Source organism: Podarcis vaucheri (genome assembly GCF_965113315.1).
Source record: "Podarcis vaucheri genome assembly, chromosome: 1".
Classification (NCBI taxonomy): Eukaryota; Metazoa; Chordata; class Lepidosauria; order Squamata; family Lacertidae; genus Podarcis; species Podarcis vaucheri.
In genome coordinates, this window is record NC_138759.1 from 14600648 (window position 1) to 14627061 (window position 26414).

General features: G+C 45.8%; 1 protein-coding gene across 4 annotated transcripts in view; it reads right to left on the reverse strand.

Moving 5' to 3' along the window:
* Positions 1–22629: 22629 nt before the first annotated feature.
* Positions 22630–26414, reverse strand: part of KIF26A (kinesin family member 26A) — a 173149-nt gene continuing 169364 nt past the window's right edge. For all 4 annotated transcript variants that reach the window (XM_082216417.1, XM_082216416.1, XM_082216418.1 and 1 more), the window contains one exon: positions 22630–25050. In XM_082216417.1, the coding sequence (XP_082072543.1) occupies positions 24872–25050 (179 nt within the window). In that variant the 3' untranslated portion in view covers positions 22630–24871. The remainder of the gene's footprint in view (positions 25051–26414) is intronic.

The window sequence follows — 26414 nt, forward strand, 5'->3', positions numbered from 1 at the left end:
AAGAAAACCCCTTAATCCCTGTTTTATTTTAAAGAATCATAGAATCATAGAGTTGGAAGAGACCACAAGGGCCATCGAGTCCAACCCCCTGCCAAGCAGGAAACACCATCAGAGCACTCCTGACATATGGTTGTCAAGCCTCTGCTTAAAGGCCTCCAAAGAAGGAGACTCCACCACACTCCTTGGCAGCAAATTCCACTGTCAAACAGCTCTTACTGTCAGGATGTACAATGATTTGGTAGATGTACAAAAATAAAAACATACACCAATAAATATATGTGGCATCTGTTTAGCCCACTTTAGTGTTGGCTAAGTTCTAAAATCTTCCCGGAGTTTTAATTGTGTATTGACAAATGTTTTTTCTGACTGACGGTCGAATAAAGAAGTGATTGATTGATTGATTGATTGATTGATACACCAATAAATAAAATTTAGAAGGGGGTGAGATTAGACCCAGATGCATGAAGTGTTTCTTTGAAGAACCCCTTGCGCTCCTCTCCTCTCCCCCTTTCTTCCTGCCCTCTGCCTGCACCTCAGAGCGGGTCCTTCATGTGAGGCTGGGCATCAGGGATGGCCACTTCTCTTCCCCCTCGCCTGCTCTCACGCACCAGCTACAAGGTTCCCAAGGGAGGAGGCCAGCAGTTGCGACCCTGGAGAGGTCATGGAGAGGCAACAGGGTGGTTCTTCTGCAGTCCAATGCAAGGGAGCCCAGCGCAAGAGATGTTGCCTTCAAATAGGGTTGCCATATTTCAAAAAGTGAAAATCCAGGCACAAAAGTTGTCGAGCCACAGGAGCGGCAAGGATCCTAATTGCTAAAAACTGGGGGGGGGGGAGAAACTGTGCCAACAAAAAAGGAATGGCAAGACAAACTGTTAGCGTATAATTGAACTGGCTAGATTAACAGAGATCACACTAGACAAGAGTTTCAAAGAGCATGGGGCAAATGCAGAGAATCCTTCACAAAACAGTGCCCTAAAATACATACCTGGACTTGTTTCGATTAATGTCTGCAGGAGACTTTGTGGATATTTAAGTTATAATTAGAAAAATCTTAATAATTATTCATAAAGGAAACAGTTTATAAGAAGTAAAGAAGAAGGCCAGTTACAGGATAAAGGAAGTCTTTTATTTGGTTGTTTGTATTGTTGTATGTTATGTTCACTGTATGTTATGTTCACGTTTAATAAGGGTGGATTTGTGTATTGGGGGGTCATGTTATGTTGTAAATAAAATAAATAAATAAATTAAAAAGTTGTTGAGCTTTTTTTTTTTTTTAATGCCTGGGTTTTCCGCAAAGTGGGTCAAGGAGGCTAATTTCGTCCCGCAATGTTCGGTGCCAACGTTCATCTCTCAGATGCAACACTGCCAAGGGTAATAAGAAGTCTTGAACCCAGGCCTGGGAGATGGTCAAGCCCAGCATGAAAGGAGGATAGAGCATGCCTCTTTTCCAGGCTGTGGGCTCAGCAGTCTGCCTGCCACAGACTTCCCGTGTCACAAATTATGTTACTTTTTTTTTTTTTTTTGGCCCTGGAAAGGGGCTGCTAACCGGCAGGCAGCACCAAAATGCCAATTTTAATTAGGACCCTGATTTCCAAGCACATGTCGTAATTTATTCAGAGCGAGGGGAAATGCTCCTTGCCTCACAGGCGCACGCTTTGCAGGCTGCTGAGTTGAGCAAAACCAAGTTCCCCTGCATTCCCAGGAGGCTCGGGAATACCGGGGACATTAAAAGGATCTGTCTGCTGGGGTGGCAGATTTAAGATGAATGTGTTAGTAGTGGCACAGTCTCCAGAGCCAGGGGAGGATAGGAGGCAAGGGGGTGAGAAGCTGTGCCTGGATTTCACTAAGGAGATCTCACAGAGAGAGAGAGAGAGAGAGAGAGAGAGAGAGAGAGAGAGAGAGCAGGAGAGAAATGGGGAAAATATTCTCACTTTGCTCCTCATAATCTATTATGTCTGCACTGCATACATTCCAGCTCCCCCTGTTTACAAGGGACGGACCTCCTTTTTTATTGACATCCCTCTCTGGTAGAGATGAACAAATCTGTCAATTTCCACTTCTCTCCCCCCCCCCTTTATGTTCAGTTGCTCCACGTTTCTGTATCAGTTTGCAGTTTAACAGCATTGTAGCATGAATTTCTCCTAATGAACACCTTTGCAGGAAATTTTGCTGAATATAAATGTTATTTTGCAAAATAATTCCCCGTGATATAATGCACTTTTGCATCTAAAAGGTAAAGGTAAAGGGACCCCTGACCATTAGGTCCAGTCGTGGACGATTCTGTGGTTGCGGTGCTCATCTCGCTTTATTGGCCGAGGGAGCCGGCGCACAGCTTCCTGGTCATGTGGCCAGCATGACTAAGCCGCTTCTGGCGAACCAGAGCAGTGCACGGAAATGCCGTTTACCTTCCTGCCAGAGCAGTACCTATTTATCAACTTGCACTTTGACATGCTTTCGAACTGCTAGGTTGGCAGGAGCAGGGACCGAGCGACAGGAGCTCACCGTGTTGTGGGGATTCGAACCACCGACCGTCTGATCGGCAAGTCCTAGGCTCTGTGGTTTAACCCACAGCCCACCTGCGTCCCTTCTTTTGCATCTTATTTCCACACACAAAAATATGCATCTTTATACATGCTTTACCCTGGTAGATGCATTGGGTTCACATCTTTTGGCTGGAGAACTGCACTGCAACATTTGGAAACGGGGGGGGGGATGTTGACTGCAATTCAGAAAGTGCTAATGAGGGGAGTTCGTCTTTAAATGTGAACGGAATCGAACCTCTCCCCTGTACATAATCCCTGGTAATCATCACTCAGCCAACCATTTTTGGCACTCCACATTTGTGTAGCGTTTGCTCCTTAGCCTTTTCTCCTCCTGAAGATATCCCACGAGGCAGTGGCATTTCCCAGTGGCGTAGCGTGGGGGGTGCAGGGGGGGCCGGCGGCACCGGGCGCAACATCTGGGGGTTAGGGTTAGGGGGCGCAAATCCACGGGTTAGGGGGCGCAAATTACTTGCCTTGCCCCGGGTGCTGACAACCCACGCTACGCCACTGGCATTTCCCTTCCCCTAGACAGGCTCCCTTCCCAGGTTGACGAGCCCCACATGCCCCTCACGTCTCTCTACAGCCGTGGTTCCCAACATAGGGCACACGCCCCACAGAGGGGCAATTTGATTTTTAAGTGGGGCAATTCGAGAATGAGTTATCAACAGTTAATGGCCTTTGAAGCTTCCTCCACGTGAATAGGAGTTCACTTTTTGAATAAGAATTACCGTATCTTTCTCGTGTCTAACACACCCCCGTGTATAAGACGCCCCCTATTTTTGGGGACTCCAAATTAAGCAAATGGGGGGAGATTGCCCAGAGTTGTTGAGCTTTTTTTAGAGGGGATTGCCCACAGTTTTTTTAGGGGTTCCCTAAAACAGTGTTTCCCAACCGGTGTTCCGCGGCACACGAGTGTGCCGTGAGACGTTGCCTCGTGTGCCGCGAGATGCCTGGATGGAGGCGGGCGAGTCGGGCGGCGAGAGGCGGGGCGGAGGCGGCGAGGAGAGGCCGCGCCTCCTGCTGCTGCCTGGCGCTCCTCCTCGCAGCCGGCAGCGCTGCCTGGGCGCCTCCGCGCGACTCTGCCTCGCTGGGTTTGGTCTCCCAGCAGAGATGGGTCACACGCGCACCTCCCTCCCTCCCTCAGCCTGCGCGGAGGGAGAGCCAGAGAGAGGCATCGCTCCTGCGCGGCGGGAGAGGGAGCAGCCGGAGCGATGCCCCAAACGAAGGCATGGGACCGGAGGGGAAATCCTCTCCGAGGCGGATTGAGCGCAGCTGAGAGAAGCCTTTCGAGGAGCTGCCGTGTCCCCTGGAAACCCCCTTCCCAGCTCTGCCTGCCTGCCTGCCCAAAGCTTGGAGGTTCCCCGGCAAGGGGGAGGGAAAAAACTTTCACTTTTGTGCGTTCCCTCCCGGCGTGACGCTGCGCGCTGACATCACGGGGCGGGGCTTTAATGGTGGTGTGCTGCGAGATTTTTTTTCAGTAAACAGGTGTGCCGTTGCCCAAAAACGTTTGGGAAACACTGCCCTAAAATCACTCACGCTGATCAACGCTGACAATAGCGTGTGCCGCCGAAGCCACCAACCGCCTGACAATTGCCACAGTGCCAGCCTATCGACAGCAGCCCTTGCCACAGACACGAATCACCCTGTAGCCGCCGGCAATCTCCTGCTCGCAGCAGCAACCAATTGCCAGTCCACCCTCTGCACTCTCCGTGTATAAGACGACTCCCAAATTTTTACATTTTAATTTTTTTAAATACATAGGAAAATACGATACAGTGGTGCCTCGCAAGATGAAAAGAATCCGTTCTGTGATTCTCTTCGTCTAGCGGTTTTTTCGTCTTGCAAAGCAAGCCCATTGACGGATTAGCGGATTAGCGCTATTAGCGCTATTAGCGGCTTTTAGCGGCTTATCGGCTGATCGGATCAGCTGATAAGCAGTTTAGCGGCTTAGAAAAAGGGGGGAGGAGGGGGGGAAACCAGCAGGAACTCGCAAGACATTGTCGTCTTGCGAAGCAAGCCCATAGGAGATTCATTTTGCGAAGCACCTCCAAAACGGAAAACCCTTTCGTCTAGCGGGTTTTCCATCTTGCGAGGCATTCATCTTGCGGGGCACCACTGTATATGTCACGGAGGTGGGCCATTGGGATTTTAGAGATGCTTAGGTGGGGTCTGGCCATAAATAGGTTGGGAACCACTGCTCTAAAGCATGTGCTGAAACCGCCTTCTTGACCATTGGACCCACTACTGGTCTCTTCCACTCAATCCACTGTAGCCTGTCTTCGCATGCAGGGGAGGTTCCTAACTCACCAAGACATTATACCCCTGAATACCAGTTGCTGGAAATCACAGGTGGGCAGAGTGCTGTTGCGCTCATGCCCAGTTTGCAGGCTTCCCAAAGGCTTCTGATCGGCCACTTCAAAAATAGGATGCTGAACTAGATTGTCCTTTGGCAGGGCTCTCCTTAGGTCCTTATGTCCTTAAGGCAGGGTAGAAAAGTAGTATGTGAATGATTGCATGGTCTGCATGCCTAGAGCAGGCCTTTCTGCCCCTCACATGACAGGAAGCTGTAAGTTCCAATGCAGTTAACTTAAAGGTAAGGTAAAGGGACCCCTGACCATTAGGTCCAGTCATTGCCGACTCTGGGGTTGCGGTGCTCATCTCACTTTCTTGGCCGAGGTCATGTGGCCAGCATGACTAAGCCGCTTCTGGCGAACCAGAGCAGCGCATGGAAACGCCATTTACCTTCCTGCTGGAGCAGTATCTATTTATCTACTTGTGCTGGTGTGCTTTCGAACTGCTAGGTTGGCAGGAGCAGGGACCGAGCAACGGGAGCTCACCCCGTCACGGGGATTCGAACCGCCGACCTTCTGATCGGCAAGACCTAGCCTCTGTGGTTTAACCCACAGTGCCACCCGCGTTAGTGGGGTCATTAAATGGCATGGGGCATTTAAAAAGACTTCTACCTCAGGTTGGGGGACCTGTGGCTCCCCAGGTGTTGCCTGGTGCTTATGGGAGTTCAAATTTAGCTGTATTGGGGGGGTACAGGTTCTTCATCCCTACACTGTATTTTTCATAACCTCCAACAAAATAAGGACGTCCTAAGGAAAAGCGGATCAACTCAGGAACCTGGGTGGCTTCTGTAAATCCGGGACTGTCCCTGGAAAACAGGGACACTTGGAGGCTCTGGGTTTTAAAAAAATAAAGCCCACAGGTGGGCCGCCTCTTCCCCAGTTTACAGCTTGCTTGTTGATTTTCCAAAGCTGGGCCTTGAAAGAGATTGGAATCTGCCCCGGCGACGACAGAGAATGGAATCTGCATCAGGTGAGCCTGGCAAACGTCAGCTTTGGTGCCTCTGCCAAGCCCATGGCGTGATCCTCCCCTTCGGCATCAAATGACAGAGGCAAAGCAAACACTGTCAGGAGCGTCTTCGCACTGTGCCAAGCCTGCCCGAGGGCATGTCGCTCTTCTGAGTGCTTTGGTCTCGCTGTTGCTGCCAGTCACTGACAGCCATGAAAGAGCTGAGCAGCAGCTGCAGAGCGCCTGGAGTTGTTGAGGGACGCTCTCCCACATTGCATCAGCCACATGGAGGCTGGCTGACATAGCCTTCCCCTGGCACTTTCCCCGTGCCCCTCCGTGGCCCTAACCGGCAAGGGGCCCTAGCTCCACTGCTAGAGCTTTGCGCTGGCATGCAGGAGAGCCCAGGTGCAAGGCTTGCATCTCTCTCCAATCTGGCACAGAAAGCTGAGGAGTAGAGTTGTGCATCAGATTCGGCCAGAGCCCAAAGCCTGGATCGAATCGGGCAGATTTGGACAGAACTGAGCTTCGGCTGAGTCGGGTGGAGGCAACCAGGGTAGTCAGGTGGCAGAGAGGAAGAAGGAGAGGCAAGCAGCCTCTGCAAAGCAGCCAATGCAAAAGGGTTTGCAGACAGTCCTGTCTTTGGGCTGTGAGAGGCAGAGGCAGGCATGCGCACAGCCAGACTCCTCAGTAATCTAAAGAAATATCTTCAGGTGAAATCATATTAACAAATATAAGGAGGATCCGTGGTCCTCATTCCTAACAGAAAGAGTGGAAGTGGACAAAACTGTCTATGTCAAATTTCTCGCCATGTTTTAGTTTTCCAATCTTAAGTTCAGTGTGCTTTAAAAAAATAAAAAATAGTATTCACACAAATCCACCAGTATTTGTGTGTTTGCTTTTGCTAATACAGTCAAATCTGGGTTTCTGAACGGCTCCATTTTGGAATGTTTCGGCTCCCGAACGCCAAAAACCCGTAGGTACCAGTAAATGCTCTGGTTTTTGAACATTTTTCGGAAGCCAAACAGCTTCCAGTGGGCGGGGGGGTTCTTTCTTCTCCATTGACTTGCCTACCACCCTTTGCTGAACATTTCGGAAGTCAAATGGTCTCCCAGAATGGATTACGTTCAACAACGGAGGTTTGACTGTGTGCAAAATTTTGTGTGTGAAATTGTGCCTGACACACATTCCTGCAAGCCATCTCCTCTATTATAATGCATTTCTGTACGTTAATTTCATTTATTTTCATTTTTATGCACACACACCCCCCCAATATTTGCATTTTTATAACCTTGTTGTTACTGAAGAACTGCATTGCCACGTTTGAGACTGCAACTGGTCTTACAGGGAAAAGCAAGGGATGATATGCCCAAGCAGTTGTTAACAGTCAACAGTTGTCAACAGGTTTACCACACCTATCAGCCAATCACCCATTCCCACCACCCTTCTGAGTAATACCCCTCCCCACCCTCTCACTATAATATAAAGGTCTGGTGACTTCTATTTCAGTGTATCTGAAGAAATGTGCATGCACATGAAAGCTCATACCAAGAACAAACTTGGTATGAGTTTGTTCTTGGTTTCTAAGGTGCCACTGAACAACTTTTTTATTTTATATATATATATATTTCAACTGCATCAGACCAACATGGCTACCTGAATCCAGAACCATCTAGTCCAGTATTACAGTGGCTCTCCTGGGTTATTTCCCAACCCTACCCGGAGATGCCAGGGTGCCTTCTGCACACAAAACAGCTGCCATGAGCTGCGGTCGTCCCCCAACTTGTGTGCAGATGCACATTAAGATGAGCATACAGACCATACAGATGGCACTCTTATCAAGTTAGGGACCGCTCCGGTTAGAATTTGGGGTGCTAAATCCAAACCGGGGTTCCTTCTGTGGACTAAGGAAAGACACGCGAGTGCCAGATTTTCAATGGGCATCCCCATGTAAAGCGATTAAAAGATTTGCCTCTGTGCTTTTCTGCAGGCGAAACAAACAAACAAAAAACCCGAAATACGTAAATAAACAATTTATGCCTTTTTCTGCAGCAAAATTAGGTTGATCAATTAAGCCTACTGCAGAAAAAAGGCAAATTAGTCTGATTAGTCTCAGCTACTTAAATTCAGAAACAGATGCCTTGTTTTGTGAGCCTTGCAGAGATTAAAGGCAGCGTTCACACACAAAAATTGGATTATGCACTTAAGACAATACCTAGCATTTTCATCCCAGCAGATGGGCTTCTACCATTAGTGAGAGAGGGGTTTTTTCCCCTCCTCTTCTTTAATTGCTACTGAAATTCATCTGAAGCTGCTAAGAATATCTGCTTGGCCAGATTAGCAATGGGCCCCAGGTTGATATAGCACCTATGTACCTCTAGCAACAAGCATGGCATACAGAGAGTACTAGACCTCTCAGTTTTTCCAATCTGAAGCTTGGTTCTCCAGATGTCCACCTCAGTTTGTAGTCTCTCTCTCTCTCTCTCTCTCTCTCTCTATATATATATATATATATATATATGCTCTTGTGCAAATTCATCACCATTTTAATATGAATTTTCCCTAACATACACATTTTGGCAGAGCAATTTTCCTTAATTTTTTATTATTTTTTTATTTTTAAAAATCACTATTAAAAAAAGATAAGGGGGGGAGGGAATACAACAAAGGGACCGGTGCAATATACAAGACACATCATGACTTCCTAAAGGGGTAAAATAGTTCCAGAGTTCATGTTACATATACCCGCAGGTCCCACTTACAATGTGTTCCCTGGAAAACTTTTGTTAGGTGAACGTTTGTATAACGAGTCCATGGTTTCAACTGATTCTTATGGGAACATTTCTAATCTGGGATTTCTCTGTGCCCTCTCCCTCCATGGTTTCTTCCTGAAATGGCTGCAGCCAACCAGCAAAGCACAAACTAGCAAGGAAGTGGGCAAATTCTGTCTCTTTGGATATCTGAATCCCTTGTGTGTATAGCGAGCTTTGCCCATAATTATTTACATTTGGATAAGAGAATTTTCACACAGTGCACATGCAAATAGCAGGACCTATATGTATTAAAGTTGCCACATGTCCCTAACCGCCACTGGAGTGCATTTTTGTAATTAAAATACCATTTACCCTGAAGGCAGCCCAGTGCTCAGTATCATCGGCACCTCAGTTTTGAAGGCCTGTCAAAATAAGGAAATGGGAGAAACCCCAGAGAAGGCTCTCACTTTTGCTTCTGATGTTGATGGGATCAGGAGAAGGTGCTCATCTTAGCACCTGGGCAGGTTCATATAGTAGGGTTGCCATATTTCAAAAAGTAAAAACCAGGACATGCCACATTTTGGAAATTCCCCCCAGACGTCAATTCCGCCTTTGAAATCCTGGTAATGGCAGATGCAATCTTCCAGGTAAAAGGTAAAGGAACCCCTGGATGGTTAAGTCCAATCAAAGGTGACTATGGGGTTGCGGCACTCATCCCGCTTTTCAGGCCAAGGGAGCCAGCGTTTGTCCACAGACAGCTTTCCAGGTCATGTGGCCAGCATGACTAAACTGCTTCTGGTGCAACGGGACACCGTGATGGAAGCCAGAGCACACGAAAATGCCGTTTACCTTCCCGCTGCAGGGGTACCTATTTATCTACTTGCACTGACGTGCTTTCAAACTGCTAGGTTAGCAGGAGCTGGAACAGAACAATGGGAGCTCACTCTGACACGGGGATTCGAACTGTTGACCTTCCAGTCCAGGTAGCCAGGGCCAAAACCAGTGCTTTTTTCAGTCAAAGCTCACAGGAGCTCAGCTCCGGCACCTCTCAGGTAGGCACAATTGCCATTCTAAGAGAACAAGGGAAAAGTTCGTGGTGAGCTCTTTTTCTAGAAAAATAATACCCACTAGGCTGGACCCAAATTAGCAGTAGAGAGTGTGTTTCTGGGGGGGGGGGACAAATCACCCTTCCAACTGTCAAATGCAAAACTGTGAGCTTTGGAGTGAGCTCCATGTCCTGCATTGCATGCATGCATGAATGCAAGCAAGCAAGCTGATGCATAGATAAATCGAACACTGAAAGTTGTACTGGGCTGCCCCTCCTCACCCGCATGTGTCTGTTTTGGGAAAACCATTTTTAAGAGCTATTATGCTCAAGGTTTGGATTCTGAAAACCAAACTGCTTTTCTTGGCTCCGTCATTCAAGGATGGGCTTGGCTCCTTGTCTAACGTTCCCTTTGCAAGGAAACCACAAAGAGAAACATTGCAAATCAGCAAGCTCTCGTTTTATGTTCTTGGAACACTCAAGGCGCTAATAGCCAACAGTCCTGGAAAGATCGTAGCACTTATTTAATTTCATTCCGCCTCCGCCTCCTCCACCTAAGCGCTGTTCTTGCTGCTGCTGTGTGATCTAACCAGGAGGGGGGCGGGGGGAATGGTGCAGCTTTATAAATGAAAATAAACTTGAATTCCCAGAGGCTTTATGGAATAGTTTCCCTTGGGGTATGAAATGTTATCTATATGTGTGTCTGTATAAAGGCACATGCACCCTCTTGTTGCTTTTCTTTTTCGGTTCCATGTCTCTAAATAAAACAGGCAGGAACTGCTCTCCTTTGCCCTTTAAGCAGAGGTCAGGGGGCCATCTGTCATGGATGGTTTAGCTGGGATTCCTGCATTGCAGGGGGTCAGACTAGATGGCCCTTAGTGTCCCTTACAACTCTACAATTCTATGATTCTAAGTGCTGACTATCCCATGGGGTTGAGACGTGGGAGCTGGGAATGTCAGCGCAAGAAAGCAAAGCAGCTTTAAAATATTAGGAACAAACACAAAATCACCCTGGTAACATGGGACAGGCCAAAGATTCTGCCTATGCAGCAGGGAGAAAAATAAGCCCCAATGACTCAAAAACCACATGCGCTTGGATAAATACATGCACACATCAGCTGTTGGCATTGCCTCTTTACAGATTTGTTTTTATAGCTTATTTCAACATTTATTTTCTGGTTTTGCCTCTCTCCCCCCCCCCCCACCCCCTAGCTTTTAAGGCGGGAAACCTCTTTCTCCTTTCCTTTCTGCCTGTCTTCCGCAGTTGTATCAGCTTTCTAAAACTGAAGTATGTCAGTCAAAGCTGTGCTTGGGGTTCTGCCTCCCTCCTCCCCGGTTTGCTCTTTCCTGCTCAGATATTTTCACTGTTGTTAGTGAGACTCCTTGGGAAGGCATTTAAGGGGACACAACCCACAACACAGTGCCTCTGGAGAAGACTTCATAAGATGGGTGGAATATTTTTCAGACGTCAGTAAGTCAGGACCACAGTCACTTGTTCCACAACAGTTTTGGCTGCCAAGAGAAGTTCTGCTTATTTGATAATAACGGAAAGGGCCATAGCTCACTGGTAGTGCATCTGAATTTCATGCAGAAGGTCCCAGGTTTCATCTCCAGGTAGGACCAAACACACCTGTCTGAAATCCTGGAGAAGCGGCAGCTGGTAGTCAGTGTGAAAAATACTGAACTGGATGCACTGATGGTCTGGTTTGGTATAAAGCATCTCCCTGCATGTCTAATACCTTGACTTGCCCATTTGAAAGAAAGTTACGGTGCTGGAAGAGACTCTTGAGAGTCCCATGGACTGCAAGAAGATCAAACCTATCCATTCTTAAGGAAATCAGCCCTGAGTGCTCACTGGAAGGACAGATCCTGAAGCTGAGGCTCCAATACTTTGGCCACCTCATGAGAAGAGAAGACTCCCTGGAAAAGACTCTGATGTTGGGAAAGATGGAGGGCACAAGGGGAAGGGGATGACAGAGGATATGATGGCTGGACAGTGTTCTCGAAGCTACCAGCATGAGTTTGACCAAACAGCGGGAGGCAGTGGAAGACAGGAGTGCCTGGCGTGCTCTGGTCCATGGGGCCATGAAGAATCGGACACGACTAAACAACTAAACAACAACAGCCCAAACTGTGCATGGACTTACCCTCTAGTAAGAAGGCAGAAGATTGCAGCCAAAGAATCGAAGGCTGGAAAAGACTTCAAGCCCCTGACCTATGCAGGAAACCCACTGCAGCACCCCTGATAGATGAAGCATCCCTGGTAGGTGGTCATCCAGCCTCAAAAGGGAGTCCGCAACCATCACAGGCAGCCTGTTCGACTGCAGTAGTGGATGGGTGGAGTGGCAGCACATCACCGCAGCCTACTGAGGTAGAGAAAGGGCTGGGGGGTTGTACTTCCAGGAAGTTCTAAGAAGCATGGAATTGTTGAGTTGGAAGGAGGGTCATCTAGTCCTACCCCCGGAAATGCGGGAATCTCAACTACAGCATCCATGACAGCTGGCCATTCAATCTCTGCTAAAAAACCATTAAGGAAGGAGAGTCCACAGCTCCCAAAGGAGTCACTCCCATGGTAGAACAGCTCTTACCATCATAAAGTTTTTTCCTGATGTTTAGTTGGACTCTCCTTTCTTGTAACTTGAAGCCACTGGTTCGAGTCCTATCCTCCAGGGCAGGAGAAAATGAGCTTTCTCCCTCTTCCATGTGACAGCCCTTGAGATATTGGAAGATGGGCATCATAGCTCCTTTCACTCTCCTCTTACCCAGGCTAAACATACACAGCTCCCTCGACTGTGGCTTGGTTTCCAGACCCTTGACCATCTTGGTTGCCCTCTTCTGCGCATGTCTTCCTGTTTTTTAGTTGAAAAACCTTTTCTGGTGCTACCTTCTGGAGCAACAGATGTTCTGGAGCTTTCCAGGTTTTGTTGGACTACAGCTCCCATCACCTCTAATGACTGAACATGTTGGCAGGAACTGATGGGAGCTAAAAGCCCTATAAGTTCTCCATCTCTTCCCTGATACATGCTCTGTCATTGAGGGCAGGTGCTGGGAATGGGACTGTTTCCTTTTGAGTCAGGGAATGGTGGGTGGAGAGAGATTTTCTGACCCCCTTGGCCTCTCTCTGGCCCTCTGTTCCATTCAACTCATTGGCATATCCAATCAGCAGCTATAGATCCATACGTTCCAGAGACCCCGTCCACCTCCCCACCCCACCCCAGACACAGTGATCCACAGAAAGAACGAGAGAGAGCATGCACTCTAAAGAGAGCTGTCGTAAAGATCTACAGTACAAGCGCACACCTCTGGAAGTCAGTTTCCCCTAAGGTGTAGGCATAAATCTTGTGGAACACACACACTGTCAGGGTTATGTCTCACTCTACATATTTTACAAACAGATTCCTGCAGGTCGCACTCTGCAGGAGGCAAGTTATTCCCACACAGAATATATGAGGACAAACCTGCCTTATGCTGAGCAGGCTCCATCTAGCTCAACGCTCGCTTCTCGGGCTGGCAGCACCTCTCCCAAGCCCCAGGGCAAGTCCAATGCATCTTTAATATCCCTTGTGCATTGGCACAGCCTAGCGTCTCCCATCCCTGTTTCTGCTGGAGGTTCTCCAGAAGGGTTGCAAAATGTTTAGAAAAGGGCAAACAATAAAAGTTAAAAGGGTAAAGGACCCCTGGACAGTTAAGTCCATCAAAGGCGACTATGGGGTGTGGCACTGTTATGTACTGAGTTGAATAGGATCCAAAATGCAGCAGTCTAATTGGTCCTAGAACAATAGGATTCAGAATGCAGCAGTCTGATTGGTCCTAGAACAATTCAGCAGTATGATTGGTCCACAGGAGCCACCCAATCCAGCTCCAGGTGGAAGTGAATCCACAACCTGATTGGCCTACAAGAGAATCCCAGAATTAGCCAATCACGTGCAGCCCATTGTGTAAATAATGCATATAAAGCAGATATTTGGGGGGAAATTCCATTCCTCCTCACCACTATGAGCTGAATAAAGAGCATGAAATCCACTCTCAACTCCAAGTATATTTCAGGCACTCATTTCGCTTTCAGGCCAAGGGATACTACAGAAGACAGTTGGACACACAGGAGCCCTGAGTTCAAATCCCGACGCTGACACCATGGCATGAAAGGCTTAGAGGACACACCAGTCAGGAAGCTAGAGGAGATCTGGGTAGTCCAGTCTTTGCCAACCTTGTGCCCACAACCCCCATCAGTGCCCTATGCCCATTCCCCTCTAAAATAAACATTTTTGTAGACCTTTCCCCCCCATAAAATGCACACTGCTGTGTGCATTTTTAAGAAACAAACCAGTGCGGACTAGCAAATTATTTTTGAATGTAGATAAAATGAATTTCTCCTCCATCCCAATATGACAAATCCGATTAGTAAATCAGAACCAAGGAAAACCTAAGAAGGCAGGGCAAGAAGGAAGCTGGAATTTGGGGCCAAAGAATGACCAGGCATATGGGAAAACTCAGGAGCTCAGGAATACCTTGCTGATTAAGCAAAGCATAAATAGAAACAGGAAGTCATCTTTTACTCTTTCCTGCCTGTGAATATCTGATTTGGAGCCAGATCATCTGCATCTCAGTTCTTCACCATATGAGGCTGCTGTCTGGAAATCCCAACAGTTCCTGGGAGTATTGATCCACCGTTAAAACAAGTTTTGTTAAAAGTTAATGGCTGAGTGAGGAATGGGCAGGAATGTTTCAATGAAGGTAAAGGTAAAGGGACCCCTGACCATTAGGTCCAGTCTGGGGTTGCGGTGCTCATCACGCTTTATTGGCCGAGGGAGCCAGCGTACAGCTTCCGGGTCATGTGGCCAGCATGACTAAGCCGCTTCTGGCAAACCAGAGCAGCGCACGGAAATGCCGTTTACCTTCCCGCTGGAGTGGTACCTATTTATCTACTTGCACTTTGACGTGCTTTCGAACTGCTAGGTTGGCAGGAGCAGGGACCTAGCAACGGGAGCTCACACCATCGCGGGGATTCGAACCGCCAACTTTCTGATCGGGAAGCCCTAGACTCTGTGGTTTAATCCACAGCGCCACCCGCGTCCCTTTAATGAATGTAATGCAGCATTATTCTTTAGCTTAAGTTTTTGCTTTCTCTTGCTATCTACCCCATGCCTTTAGGATGGAAGGGCCTATGTATTTATATTTCCTGTAGTTTGCAACTGAAGGTCCTTTGTGTCATTAAAGCTCAGTAAGGAAATTAACCAAACCAAACCAAACACCAAGCTCTGTTTTCTCTGCTACTGCTCATGACCCCGTCTAATTACATCTTCCACAACAGAAGCTGGATTCATATCTGAAGAATAAATGTGTGCAAATTCATGGTGGGGCAGAGTCACAAATGTAACAAGAAAGGAAGCAGTATTATAAATTAGAGGAGAACTGAAAGAATAAAACCAAGTGACAATTTCCCATCTGCAAGTCCAGTATGATGAATGGGTGGCTTTGCAAAAAGAGAGCTGCGTCCATTAGTTGTGTGTTTCACGTCCCATGACATGTTTGTGTTGCATTTGTGTGTTGCAAGAGCAGCAGCTGAATGGCTCTGTGGATGGACTCAGTGGAGATTGGCCCATTAGGGCAAATGGGGCATTGCCCAGCCAACCTCAGTCTGCCCTCTCCCGGTATGCCCTGCGGAGGACCTTAAGGTCCATAAATAGCAACACCCTAGAGGTCCCTGGCCCTAAGGAGGTCAGATTAGCCTCAACCAGAGCCAGGGCCTTTTCAACACTGGCTCCGGCCTGGTGGAACACCCTGTCTCATGAGACCAGGGCCCTGCAGGATCTGATTTCTTTCCGCAGGGCCTGTAAGACACAGTTGTTCCGCCTGGCCTTTGGCTTGGAATCAACTTGATCCCCTTCCCCTCTTTCCTTTTTCCTTTCTCCTTCTGTGATGGAACTCCTATGTGGGGATTTCCCTGGCTTTTTTCTGGCCCACGTAGGACCAGTCTGGATAGTTCGCTTTGGCAAAGATTTGACGTTTTCATCCCCAAAAAGTTTTTGATTTGAGTTTCTGCTGAAATGAGGCTGCATCTGAATGTTGTATTTTAATATTTTTTTTAAGTTGTATTTTAATCAATTGTTTTTATACCTGGTGTTAGCCGCCCTGAGCCTGGTCTTGGCTGAGGAGGGCGGGTATAATGGCTATGAGTTACTCGTGCGTAAACTGGTGCCTCTCTAGGCTAATTTGCCTTGTTAAACCTTTCTGACTGCACAGCCCTTGCTCATTGCGGCTGCCTCAGTTGCTGGCAGAATCCGTCAGTGGGCGTTTCTTGAACCTCTTCCAACATAAAAGTTGTTTGACACCCAGTCTCCTCCTCCTCTCACTGCGCGGGAGTCTTCTGCACAGGGAGGGCGTGGGCAGCAGAGGACCTGGGCTCTCCTCACTGATGTCCAGTGAAGAGTCCTGGAGCCCTCCCTCCGATTCCCCCATCTGCCCCCCTTTCTCCCTGGTGTTGCGCTGATTAGCTTCCCCCTCTACTGAGCTGTTTCTCCCCCTGCTGCTGGGTCCTTCGCCAGCAGAATCTGTGAGCCTCCCCTTCGCCTCTCGCTCTGATGTCAGTTCCCTGACAGCGGGGTATAAATAAAATTTATTATTATTATTACAATTCTGTGAGTCTATGACTCTATGGTTCTGCCTATCACTGCGAGAAGCAAAGCTACAAGGAACCAGGCAGAGGGCCTTCTCAGTTGTGACACCATCCCTGTGGAATGCCCTCCCATCAGATGTCAAGGAAATAAACAACTCTCTGGCTTTTAGAAGACATCTGAAGGCAGCCCTGTTTAGGGAAGTTTTTAATGTTTGATGTTGTTGCTTTTTTATTAATATTCTTTAGGAAGCCACCCAGCATGGCAGTCAGATGGGTGGAGTATAAATAATAAATTAATATTGTTATTATTATCATTGGCTCTGGCACCACCTACTGATTGGCACTCCCTGCCTTCCACCCTAGCAGTCCCAAAGGACACCAGCCACCAGTCTGTTAAAAGACCTCTTCCACCTGCTCAACAGGGCACAATGGTGCCAGTAGTTCCCATTAGTAAACCATTTTGCAGGTCAGTGGTGTCTACACTACAAACATAAGGGGTTTGGTATTGTTTTATTTACATTGACTACTACCCCAAACTCCTAGGAACCATGGTTTGGTGAGGGTTCTGAAAATTCTCCGTCAGAGAACTCCATGTCCACTTGGAGAACAACAGCTCCCAAGTTGTTAACATGGAAGAGAGGTAGGAGGGGTGCTTCTGTAAGCCTTATGGCAGGGTGGGGAGCCTGTGCCCCTTCATCTGTCGTCGTACTCCAATTCCCATCAACGGTCAATGGTCAGGAATGATGGGAGTTGTAGTCTAGCGACATCTGAACGGCTACAGTGGTACCCAACTCGTGTGCTAATGAGTCAAACATGAATTGGGGGTCGTCTGCCAAGGCAAATCTGCCCATGAGGCCATATGTCTGCTTGACTCTACATCTTGTCCTTGAGTCTACATCTACAACTCCTGGTTTTTTAACATGGCCCTCAACATATTGTCCTTCCTGCTGTCCAGTAGGAGAGCCAGCTCTGCATCAACCATTTTGAATTCTCCCAAGATGCACTGCCTCATTCACGGATATCTGCCAATTGATCCATCTTTCTCTAGGGTAGGGTTTGGTTAGCTTAAAAAACAACAACAACCACCTGGATTGATCTCTTTTAACTGATAGCCTTGTGCATAACGATTTTTTAATTTGGGCTGTTTACCTTCTGAGTAATTGCTATCTCTGCAAATAATGGTATGGTTACAAAAAGACAAATAATTGGAATTTATGTTTATAGTCTGTACTAATTCCACAGAAACCAGCTGGAAGTTCAGATTGTTCTGCTCAAGCAGTGGTGGCCAAACTACAATTCCCATCATCCCTGACCACTGGTCCTGTTAGCTGGGGATGATGGGAGCTGTAGTCCCAAAACAGCTGGACGGCCAACTTTGGCCACCACTGCTCTAAAGCATTAAAAAAACTAAACTCTAGTCTATCTTCTCTAGCCGAGTCATTCATCACTGGCAATATAAACTTTTATGAAGCAAAGGACATGGACGCATTCTGCTGTATGAAGTAAATCTGAGACCATGACTGTCTAAATCAGGCATAGGCAAACTCAGCCCTCCAGATGTTTTGGGACTACAACTCCCATCATCCCTAGCTAACAAGACCAGTGGTCAGGGATGATGGGAATTGTAGTCCCAAAACATCTGGAGGGCTGAGTTTGCCTGTGTCTGGTCTAAACACTGCTGGATTGCAGTTCCCAGTACCTCTGACCATTGGCCATGCTGGCTTCCTAATACCTGATCAACAAGAGATAAATCTAAGCACTCCATCATGCTCTGCCAATTCACACGCTGTTCCTTTGGAGGTAGGCCACAGAGGATTCAGTTACCTGACTCCAAAGCACCATCCATAGCCCTGTACCGTGGTACCTTGGGTTAAGAACTTAATTCGTTCTGGAGATCCATTCTTAACCTGAAACTGTTCTTAACCTGAGATACCACTTTAGCTAATGGGGCCTCCCGCTGCCGCCGCACAATTTCTGTTCTCATCCTGAAGCAAAGTTCTTAACCCACAGTACTATTTCTGGGTTAGCGGAATCTGTAACCTGAAGTGTCTGTAACCCGAGGTACTACTTCATTTGGAATGCCAAAACAAGTCAAACACTCGTCAGTAAAACTAGCCTAATTTCTCAAGGAGACTAGAGTAAAGTTGCACATATCAAAAGGCATCGTTCATCTGAAGAAGCCTGCCGCTGAAACAACGGTTGAGCTCTGCACATACTCCAGCCTCACCCCTGCTTGGAACTGTCCAAGGTGCCACTGAAGCCTCACCGCCATGCTGCTGAAACAACATTTGAGCTCTGCTCTTCTGTAGTCTCTGGCCTGAGCCCTGCACAGAGCCATCCAGGATGTCAATGAAGTCTCACCTCACACACCCCATACTGCTGAGGCCATTGCTCAGAACACAGCAGTGCCACAGCTGCTGTAATATGTAAATCACTCCATCTCCACCCCAAATCACCCCAAACCATTTCATCTTCCCCTTCAACCTAGGAGGAAAACAAATTGGGCTCCCCATTTCAAAGCCATGAATATGGGTTGTCGGGGAAGATCAGCCCTTCTACTCTAGTATTTCACAAGGTCTATGCTCAACAAGAATCTGCAGCCATTCCCATCTCCCTTATAATTTCCATCTTGGCAAATGATAACTATATTATTATTATTATTATTATTATTATTATTATTATTATTACTACTACTACTACTACTACTACTATTTCTTATTCCCCCCTTCATCACAGAACAATTTGAAATTCAGTATTAAAAATAGTTTAAAACAAACAACAATCACAAGAACAGGGTGGGTCTTGAAAATATATTATCTCAGGTTTTAGAGATGCATCTTCAACATACAATGAAATCTATACATTGAAGGTGCCAGACACACTTCTGTTTTTGCATAGGATATATTTGATACCTGCACATTTTTACATTTTGAAGTGTGCAGCTTGAACACCATGTGTGTATAGATAAAACAAATGTAATTTCTGAAGTGGACCTGCTATAAACAGTAAGAGCTCTGACAGTAAGAGCTGTTTGACAGTGGAATTTGCTGCCAAGGAGTGTGGTGGAGTCTCCTACTTTGGAGGTCTTTAAGCAGAGGCTTGACAACCATATGTCAGGAGTGCTCTGATGGTGTTTCCTGCTTGGCAGGGGGTTGGACTCGATGGCCCTTGTGGTCTCTTCCAACTCTATGATTCTATGATAAACAGAAGAGGGAGTGGTACTGAGGACCCCAAGTCAGCTAAGCTTTTTGCAGATGTCTGGGGATGAGAGCAATTTCCAATATCTAATGGGATTTCTTCTTCCGGTCTACACTGTCCTGTGGTGGTTGTTTATTTTTTATTTTAAATGCACAAAATGCCTCTGGGTAGGCATGCATAATTAAACCCCGTATAGTGAATAATTCAAATAAAATATAGAATGAGAAGATTAAATCCATTAAAAGTTAAAATTACATAGTTTTAATTTTCCAATGTCCTCTTGAGGCTGTTCCATCCACTTTCCTTCTGACAGCTTGTCTAAGCCGATTGCAATCTCACGTCCCAGGCTGAGGTGCAGGCCTCCGGATCGGAGGAAAAGCGATGAGGAAACAAGGCTCCGCTGAACAAGGGGGTCCTCCTGATGTTGTTCCAGGCCCTCTGCAGAGTTTGACTAGCCATTAAATTGGGGGGGGGGGAGAGACACCGATGACATTTCCTACCCACCCCAGGGACTCTCATACTTCTACCTCCAGGGCCCACTTGAGACGGCTGAAAATTCCTAAGGCCCACCTGTCACAAAATGGCGGCGTGAGGGCAGAGCTAGTCACAAAATGGTGGCCAATGGAGGCCACGCTTGGCATAACCAGCTGGGAATTACTGATATTTTCTCGTGAAAGTGGCCTAAGATCCCCTGGTTTTACCTGTGAGAAACACAAGTTCTACACCTGAGATATGAGATGAAATGTTTAGCTGTTTGGAGCATTGCTAGTGCATGTACAAATAAACATTTGCTAATGAACCTGCGACAGATGCAGATCGTATTGCCGTCACTGTACGCACATTCAGGAGTGGCCTGAATAGTTGAAGAGGAATCCTGTAGGATATTGATCAAAAGAAGCGGACTCTCGACACAAGATTTACCCACTCTGGAAGAATGGCAGATGAAGGTGATCGACTACATGGAATTGGCAGAAATGACTGGCAGAATCCGAGACCAGGGAGAAGAGTTGGTGGAAGAAGACTGGAAGAAATTTAAAGACTATTTGCAGAAATACTGTAAAATTAATGAATGTTAAAGGGATGTTGGACTGAAAATAAGCGGTATTGGTAAAAAGATTAGTAAGAATATGTAAATACGGATTGACAATGGTTGGAAATACATGGTTATAAATAGGTTAAGATATTAAGTAAAGATAAATGATAGAGGGTAAGGATTTGCTGAATTAAATATTTGAACTGGAATACAAAAAGGGGGGTGTGAGGAGGTCAGGAAACAAGAAACTGAAATATAAGATATGAAAATATTCTTTTTTCTTCTTGTTGTTTTTTAACTTCTTTTTATGTATTTTGTCCTTGTACTTTTGTATCTCTTTTTCTTTTATTATTGTTATTCTGTTACATCTTTTACTCTTAATTCTGTAACTTTTTATTGCTTGCAAAATTCTAATAAATATTTTAAAAAGAAGAAAAAAGAAGCGGACTCTCTCTGAATGTGGCGGCTTCTTCATCCTTGGAGGTTTCTAAACAGAGGTCAGGTGACCATCTGTCAGGGATCCTTTGGCTGCGATTCCTACATTCCAGGGGCTTCAACTAGATAGCCCTTTGGAGCCCCAACTTTTCAGATCTATGGTTCTATGAAAGCTGCAGTCCTAACAGAGCAGGGGGGGAATAACCATGGACATCATTTTGGGGTTTCGGTTCAGGTGTAAAAATTCTGAATGCAGTAGGAGCAATGGATGGAGGTGGGCCAACTCACCAATTTTATTTGCATCAATGCTGCCAGGGTATACCTTCAATAGATTATCATACATTCCCTTCTGGGACCTACCTGCCAGTGCTGGGTTGGACAAGAGGCAAGGGGGGGGAGCAAGTGGGGGGTTACCTTAGTACACTAGGCTACTTTTTACACACACACAGCATTATCAGAATTCAAGGACACATTCAAACCAGGCTGAAACCCTCAAGGGAGATATGAAACAGGGATGGTAAGGGAGAAGGGTTTTTCTTGTTTTCTTGTTTTCGCTGGGGAAGGAATATGGCTTGGCAAGAATAATGAGGGCCAAACAGAGCAGCTTGGGGCTGTTTCCTGTCCACGTCCTAAGAGATCAAACATCCTTCCATTGCAGTTACGAGGATGCTCTACTCTGTTCTTTAAACTGCAAGTAAAATATTGTAATTGTGTTATAAATCTTGTTATAAAACTTGTTTCAAAAAATCCACACTAACCCCTAAGAGGATTGTTTGAGGTGAAGTGAGGAGGGTGTTTGCTGATGCCGGAATTTAGGCTCTGTTGATACATGGGTCCATGTACAAAATCAAGGCTTCTAGGTGGCGCCGAAGCATCTTAACTACAACGCTTGACATTGTTGGGCAACTCCTGGTGTTGCAGCAGGGACAATCGCTGACACTTTCCCTGGCCCTCTTTAAACAAAATAATAATAATAATAATAATAATAATAATAATAATAATAATATTTATACCCCACCTATCTGGCTGAGTTTCTCCAGCCACTCTGGGCAGTTTTCAACAAAAGATTGAAAATACATTAAAACATCAGGCATTAAAAACTTCCCTAAACAGGGCTGCCTTCAGGTGTCTTCTAAAAGTCAGAGAGTTGTTTATTTCCTTGACGTCTGATGGGAGGGCGTTCCACGGGGCGGGTGCCACCACTTAGCAGGCCCTCTGCCTGGTTCCCTGTAACTTGGCTTCGCGCAGTGAGGGAACCAGCAGAAAACCCTCAGCGCTGGACCTCAGTGTCCAGGCTGAATGATGGGGGTGGAAACGCTCCTTCAGGTATACTGGACAGAGACCATTTAGGGCTTTAAAGGGCTTTGAATTGTGCTTGGAAACGTACTGGGAGCCAAAAGAAAGCTCTGACCCCGTGCTCTGAACTGTATTGGGTGTAATCATTTAAATTTTCCACAATGCCCCTGACACAGCTGTGCTCTGGGGCATTGTGGGGTTTTTTAAATGGCGTCTACCTTCCCTTTCAAGGTAAGCCTGTCAGTAGCAACTAACAGAGGAAGGAGCCCATTCAATATTATTATTATTATTATTATTATTATTATTATTATTATTATTATTATTATTTATACCCCACCCATCTGGCTAGGTTTCCCCAATCATGGAGGCAGCCCTGGACAGAATAGTACCCAGTCACTGAACTCAGGAGACACGTAAACAATAGATGCATATTTTTATTCACATGGAAAAGCTGAAGCAAGCCATTATAGTATACATTTATACAAAGTATTTTGGGCGGAAAAAAACCAACCCCATACAAAGCAAGATGATCTGAAAATATGGTTCCTTATGAAATGCCATTATTACATACACTATCAAACCATTTTGAAAGTTTTATTTTTTGTTTGGCAACAGTTTTATCAACAGTTCTATCAACCTTAAAAATGGTTCCCTTCCAAAAACAAAAAAAGCACAAGATTCATGCAGCATGTATAGAAAGAATCCTGAGAGTTTGCCTTCCTTAGAAAAAACTGTAAAAAGATATATCTGCCTTTAAAAGTTCATAAAATGCAAATGCTATATTTATTGTCAAAACTATACAAAAATATGGACCTAACTTAATATTTACTTTAAAAAAGAAAAAGAAGAAGACCTTTTTTATTAAAACCTCATTTCCTTGTGATTTTGGTAATAAACGTAATTCTTAATTCCTGCTCTCAGAAAGAGTAAGAGAGAGGGAAAAAAGCCACAGTGTTGTTTACAGACTTTCTCAGGTTAGATTACATTAAGGCAGGCACTGGCAACTTCAAATCCAACAGCACCCCAATGTCATGTGGTAGGGTCATCATTTGGGGGGTACAGGCACCTTTTCCAATGAAAAGGCTTACTGTGATGGATACAACATGTGGGGCTTTGTGATGCCAGCCCCCTGGGTCAAGAAATCCTAGAAAAGGGGATATGTGATGAATGAGGTCCATTATCAAAGTGAGGGCCAAACTACACATTACGCCAAAAAATGTCTGCATTAATGACTCAGTAGCTGCTTCTCCCCCCTACTCAAAGCCACCTTAGGCAATTCCCAGCACAGAAATGGCTGGATAGAGTGCTTAACCCACATCCACCCGCTGCTTTTCTAGCTCCTCCCCAGAAAGGAACTGCCCTAAAAAAGCAGCAGGGGGGGAAGGGGTTAAGCACCGTTTCTCTGTTGAAAACTACCCAGTCCCAAAGTGGCTTTGATTAGGAAAAAACTGTTGCAGTTTTAATGCAGGTGTTTAATGCGTGTTACAAGGCATAGGTTGGCCCTTGCTTACCAAGGCTCTTCCGACTTACTCTTGCTTTAACTCTTCCCAAGTACGCCCCAAATGGGCCATTCTAGAGTAAGTGGTTTTAGGCTAAGTTGATTAACTGAGTTTTCAGCCCATTGATCAGATAATTAATTAATGGGCTAAAACCATGTACACTTGAATAACAGTGGTTTCAAAGCAGGGGGAAGTGTATGTCCATTGAAAAATTACACACATGTGTGTTGCAGCTTGGAAGAGGAATTCCTGCCTTTTTGAATGAGAGAACGGGGAGGACTCTCCCCCCTGTGAGGGTGCCTGCCATCCTCATCTTTTGCCAAGTATCTGTATTCAAAACAAGTTTAAACAGCATTTTACAAATCTTCCCTTCGATGAATCAGGAGGCACCTTTTAATCAATTGCAAGGTTTTTAATCGATTGTTCCAACCGACTAAGCAACCAAACAGTTCAGCCCTACTATTTGTATACAAAACGTGGAATTTAAAACATGTTCCTCGTGATCTGCAAAAGGAAGAGTACAAAAAATGAATACAAACCAGGCTATTTGGAATTTCATAATACACCTTTCCAATAGATAAATGTTCATAAAAATATCTTGAATCCTAAACCATGAAAAAGCAATTATAATACAATTACTTTTTGTTGTTGTTGTTCTGCTACATAAACCAGCTTTTCCATGAAACAAGGAGGCAAATTCAGGTATGAAAACATAATTTACTTATTGCTTTTGCTACAATTTTTGTTTTTTACATATAGTCATAAATTACACTATACAGTATAAAATATTTCATAGGAATACATTTTATGGTCTGTTTAGGTTTGCTGGTTTCAATTCTAGCAACAAATACAAAATCGAAAAAACAAGTCAACAATGAACAGTAAAGGCACTTCCGCTTTGCAAATAGAGTTGGTTCCTAATAGACTTTTTTTTTCTGCTTTCCTCTATTAGAAAATCAAGTTGATCTTTGTACATTTCATAGGTTGCTGAGGCACCGTAAAGGTTTAGAACATTCTAATTCCTCCAGGCTCCGAGAACATTCTTTGTCGCGTTAAGTCTTCATGTTTCCACCTCCGCTTTCCAATACTTCAACCACCACCACCGCCCATCTTTTGAAAGTTTGGCTCCACCTGCTCATGTCCCTTTGCAGACCTGCCTTCAAACTTCCACTTCCCGCGCTCCATCCTGGGTGTCACAGATCACCCCAATGTCAAAGCAGGTGACTATCATGACGTGCGACTTGCACAGATTCACACACTGCTCCAGTTCCTCAGTCACTTGTTCCAATGCCTCCAGGTAATCTTGCGACTCCTTGTCGAGATCAGGGTCAACCTCGACTGTTAGCATAAAGAGAGTTAGCATAAAGAGAGTTAGCATAAAGAGAGTTAGCATAAAGAGACATCAAGAATCACAAAACAGAGAAACCAGTAGGAGAACACTTCAATCTCCCAGGACATTCTATACAAGATCTCAAAGTAGCTGTTTTACTACAAAGGAATTTCAGAAATAGACTGGAAAGAGAAGCTGCTGAATTGCAACTCATTACCAAACTTAAAACCATGGAGAGACCTGGTCTGAACAAAGACCTTGGATTCTTATCTCATTATACATGACTAAGCCATTTTTCACCTTCTCACCCCTTGCCTTTTCCTGTAAGACCTATTGCAGTCGTTAAGAGTCGTCAACAGGCTCATCTCAGCTATCTGCCAATCTCCCATTCCCACCACCCTTCTGAGTAATACCCCTCCCCACCTTCTCACTATATTAGAAGGATCTGGCAGCTTCTGTTTCAGTGTATCTGAAGAGGTGTGCATGCACACGAAAGCTCATACCAAGAACTAACTTAGTTGGTCTTTAAGGTGCTACTGGAAGGAATTTCTTTATTTTGAGCATAAAGAGAGTTAGCATAAACAAAGAAGCTTTGTTATCCAAACAGCAGTCTCTCTCGGAATCAACCCTGTTGAAGCTGTTCACCTGGCAAATGCCACAGGTGAGCAGCAGTTACATCATGCTGGCTTCAAGCAATGCTCCCCTCACTGTGACGTACCACACAATTGCATCAGGAGTTTGCAGAGTCTGGCAATAGCCTCTCTTGCATCTCCTGTGATGAGCTGGCCACCCTCTTCCACTATTTTTATGGTGGGGAAGGAGGGCATAGTAACTATGTCCTGATCTTGTTGTTCAGAGGAATAGCCACTCCAGTGAGACATGATTGTCTGTGTAGGGGATATGGTTGTTTTGTTTGACAAACCGCTATTCTGGTAGCAAGCAACTGGTTAAGGAAGTGCATCCAACTTCTAACCAATCTAGAAATCCCAGTTGCTGGGACTCGCTAGAGGGGAGTGGCCTGGCACACTCAGTTCCTGCTTTCGGGATTCCCACAGGCATTTGGGTTCGCCACTGCAAGAACAGGATACAGAGTCCAGCCACTGGCCCAATTTGGCAGGCTCTTCTCATGTTCTTAAGAGCTTCTATCACGCAAAACATGCCATTTGTGGGGGGCAACATCCATTTGTCACAGTGAGAACCCAGTTCCACCCTAAAGTCCACACTGGCTGTGATGCATGTTAGGGACACAGGAAGCTACACAGACTCAGGCTACTGGTCTATTTAGCTCTGCCTATTATCATTTATTTTATTTATTTATGAAGTGTTCCATGATCCACACTTTTCATGAAATCATATCAAGGTGGCATGCAAC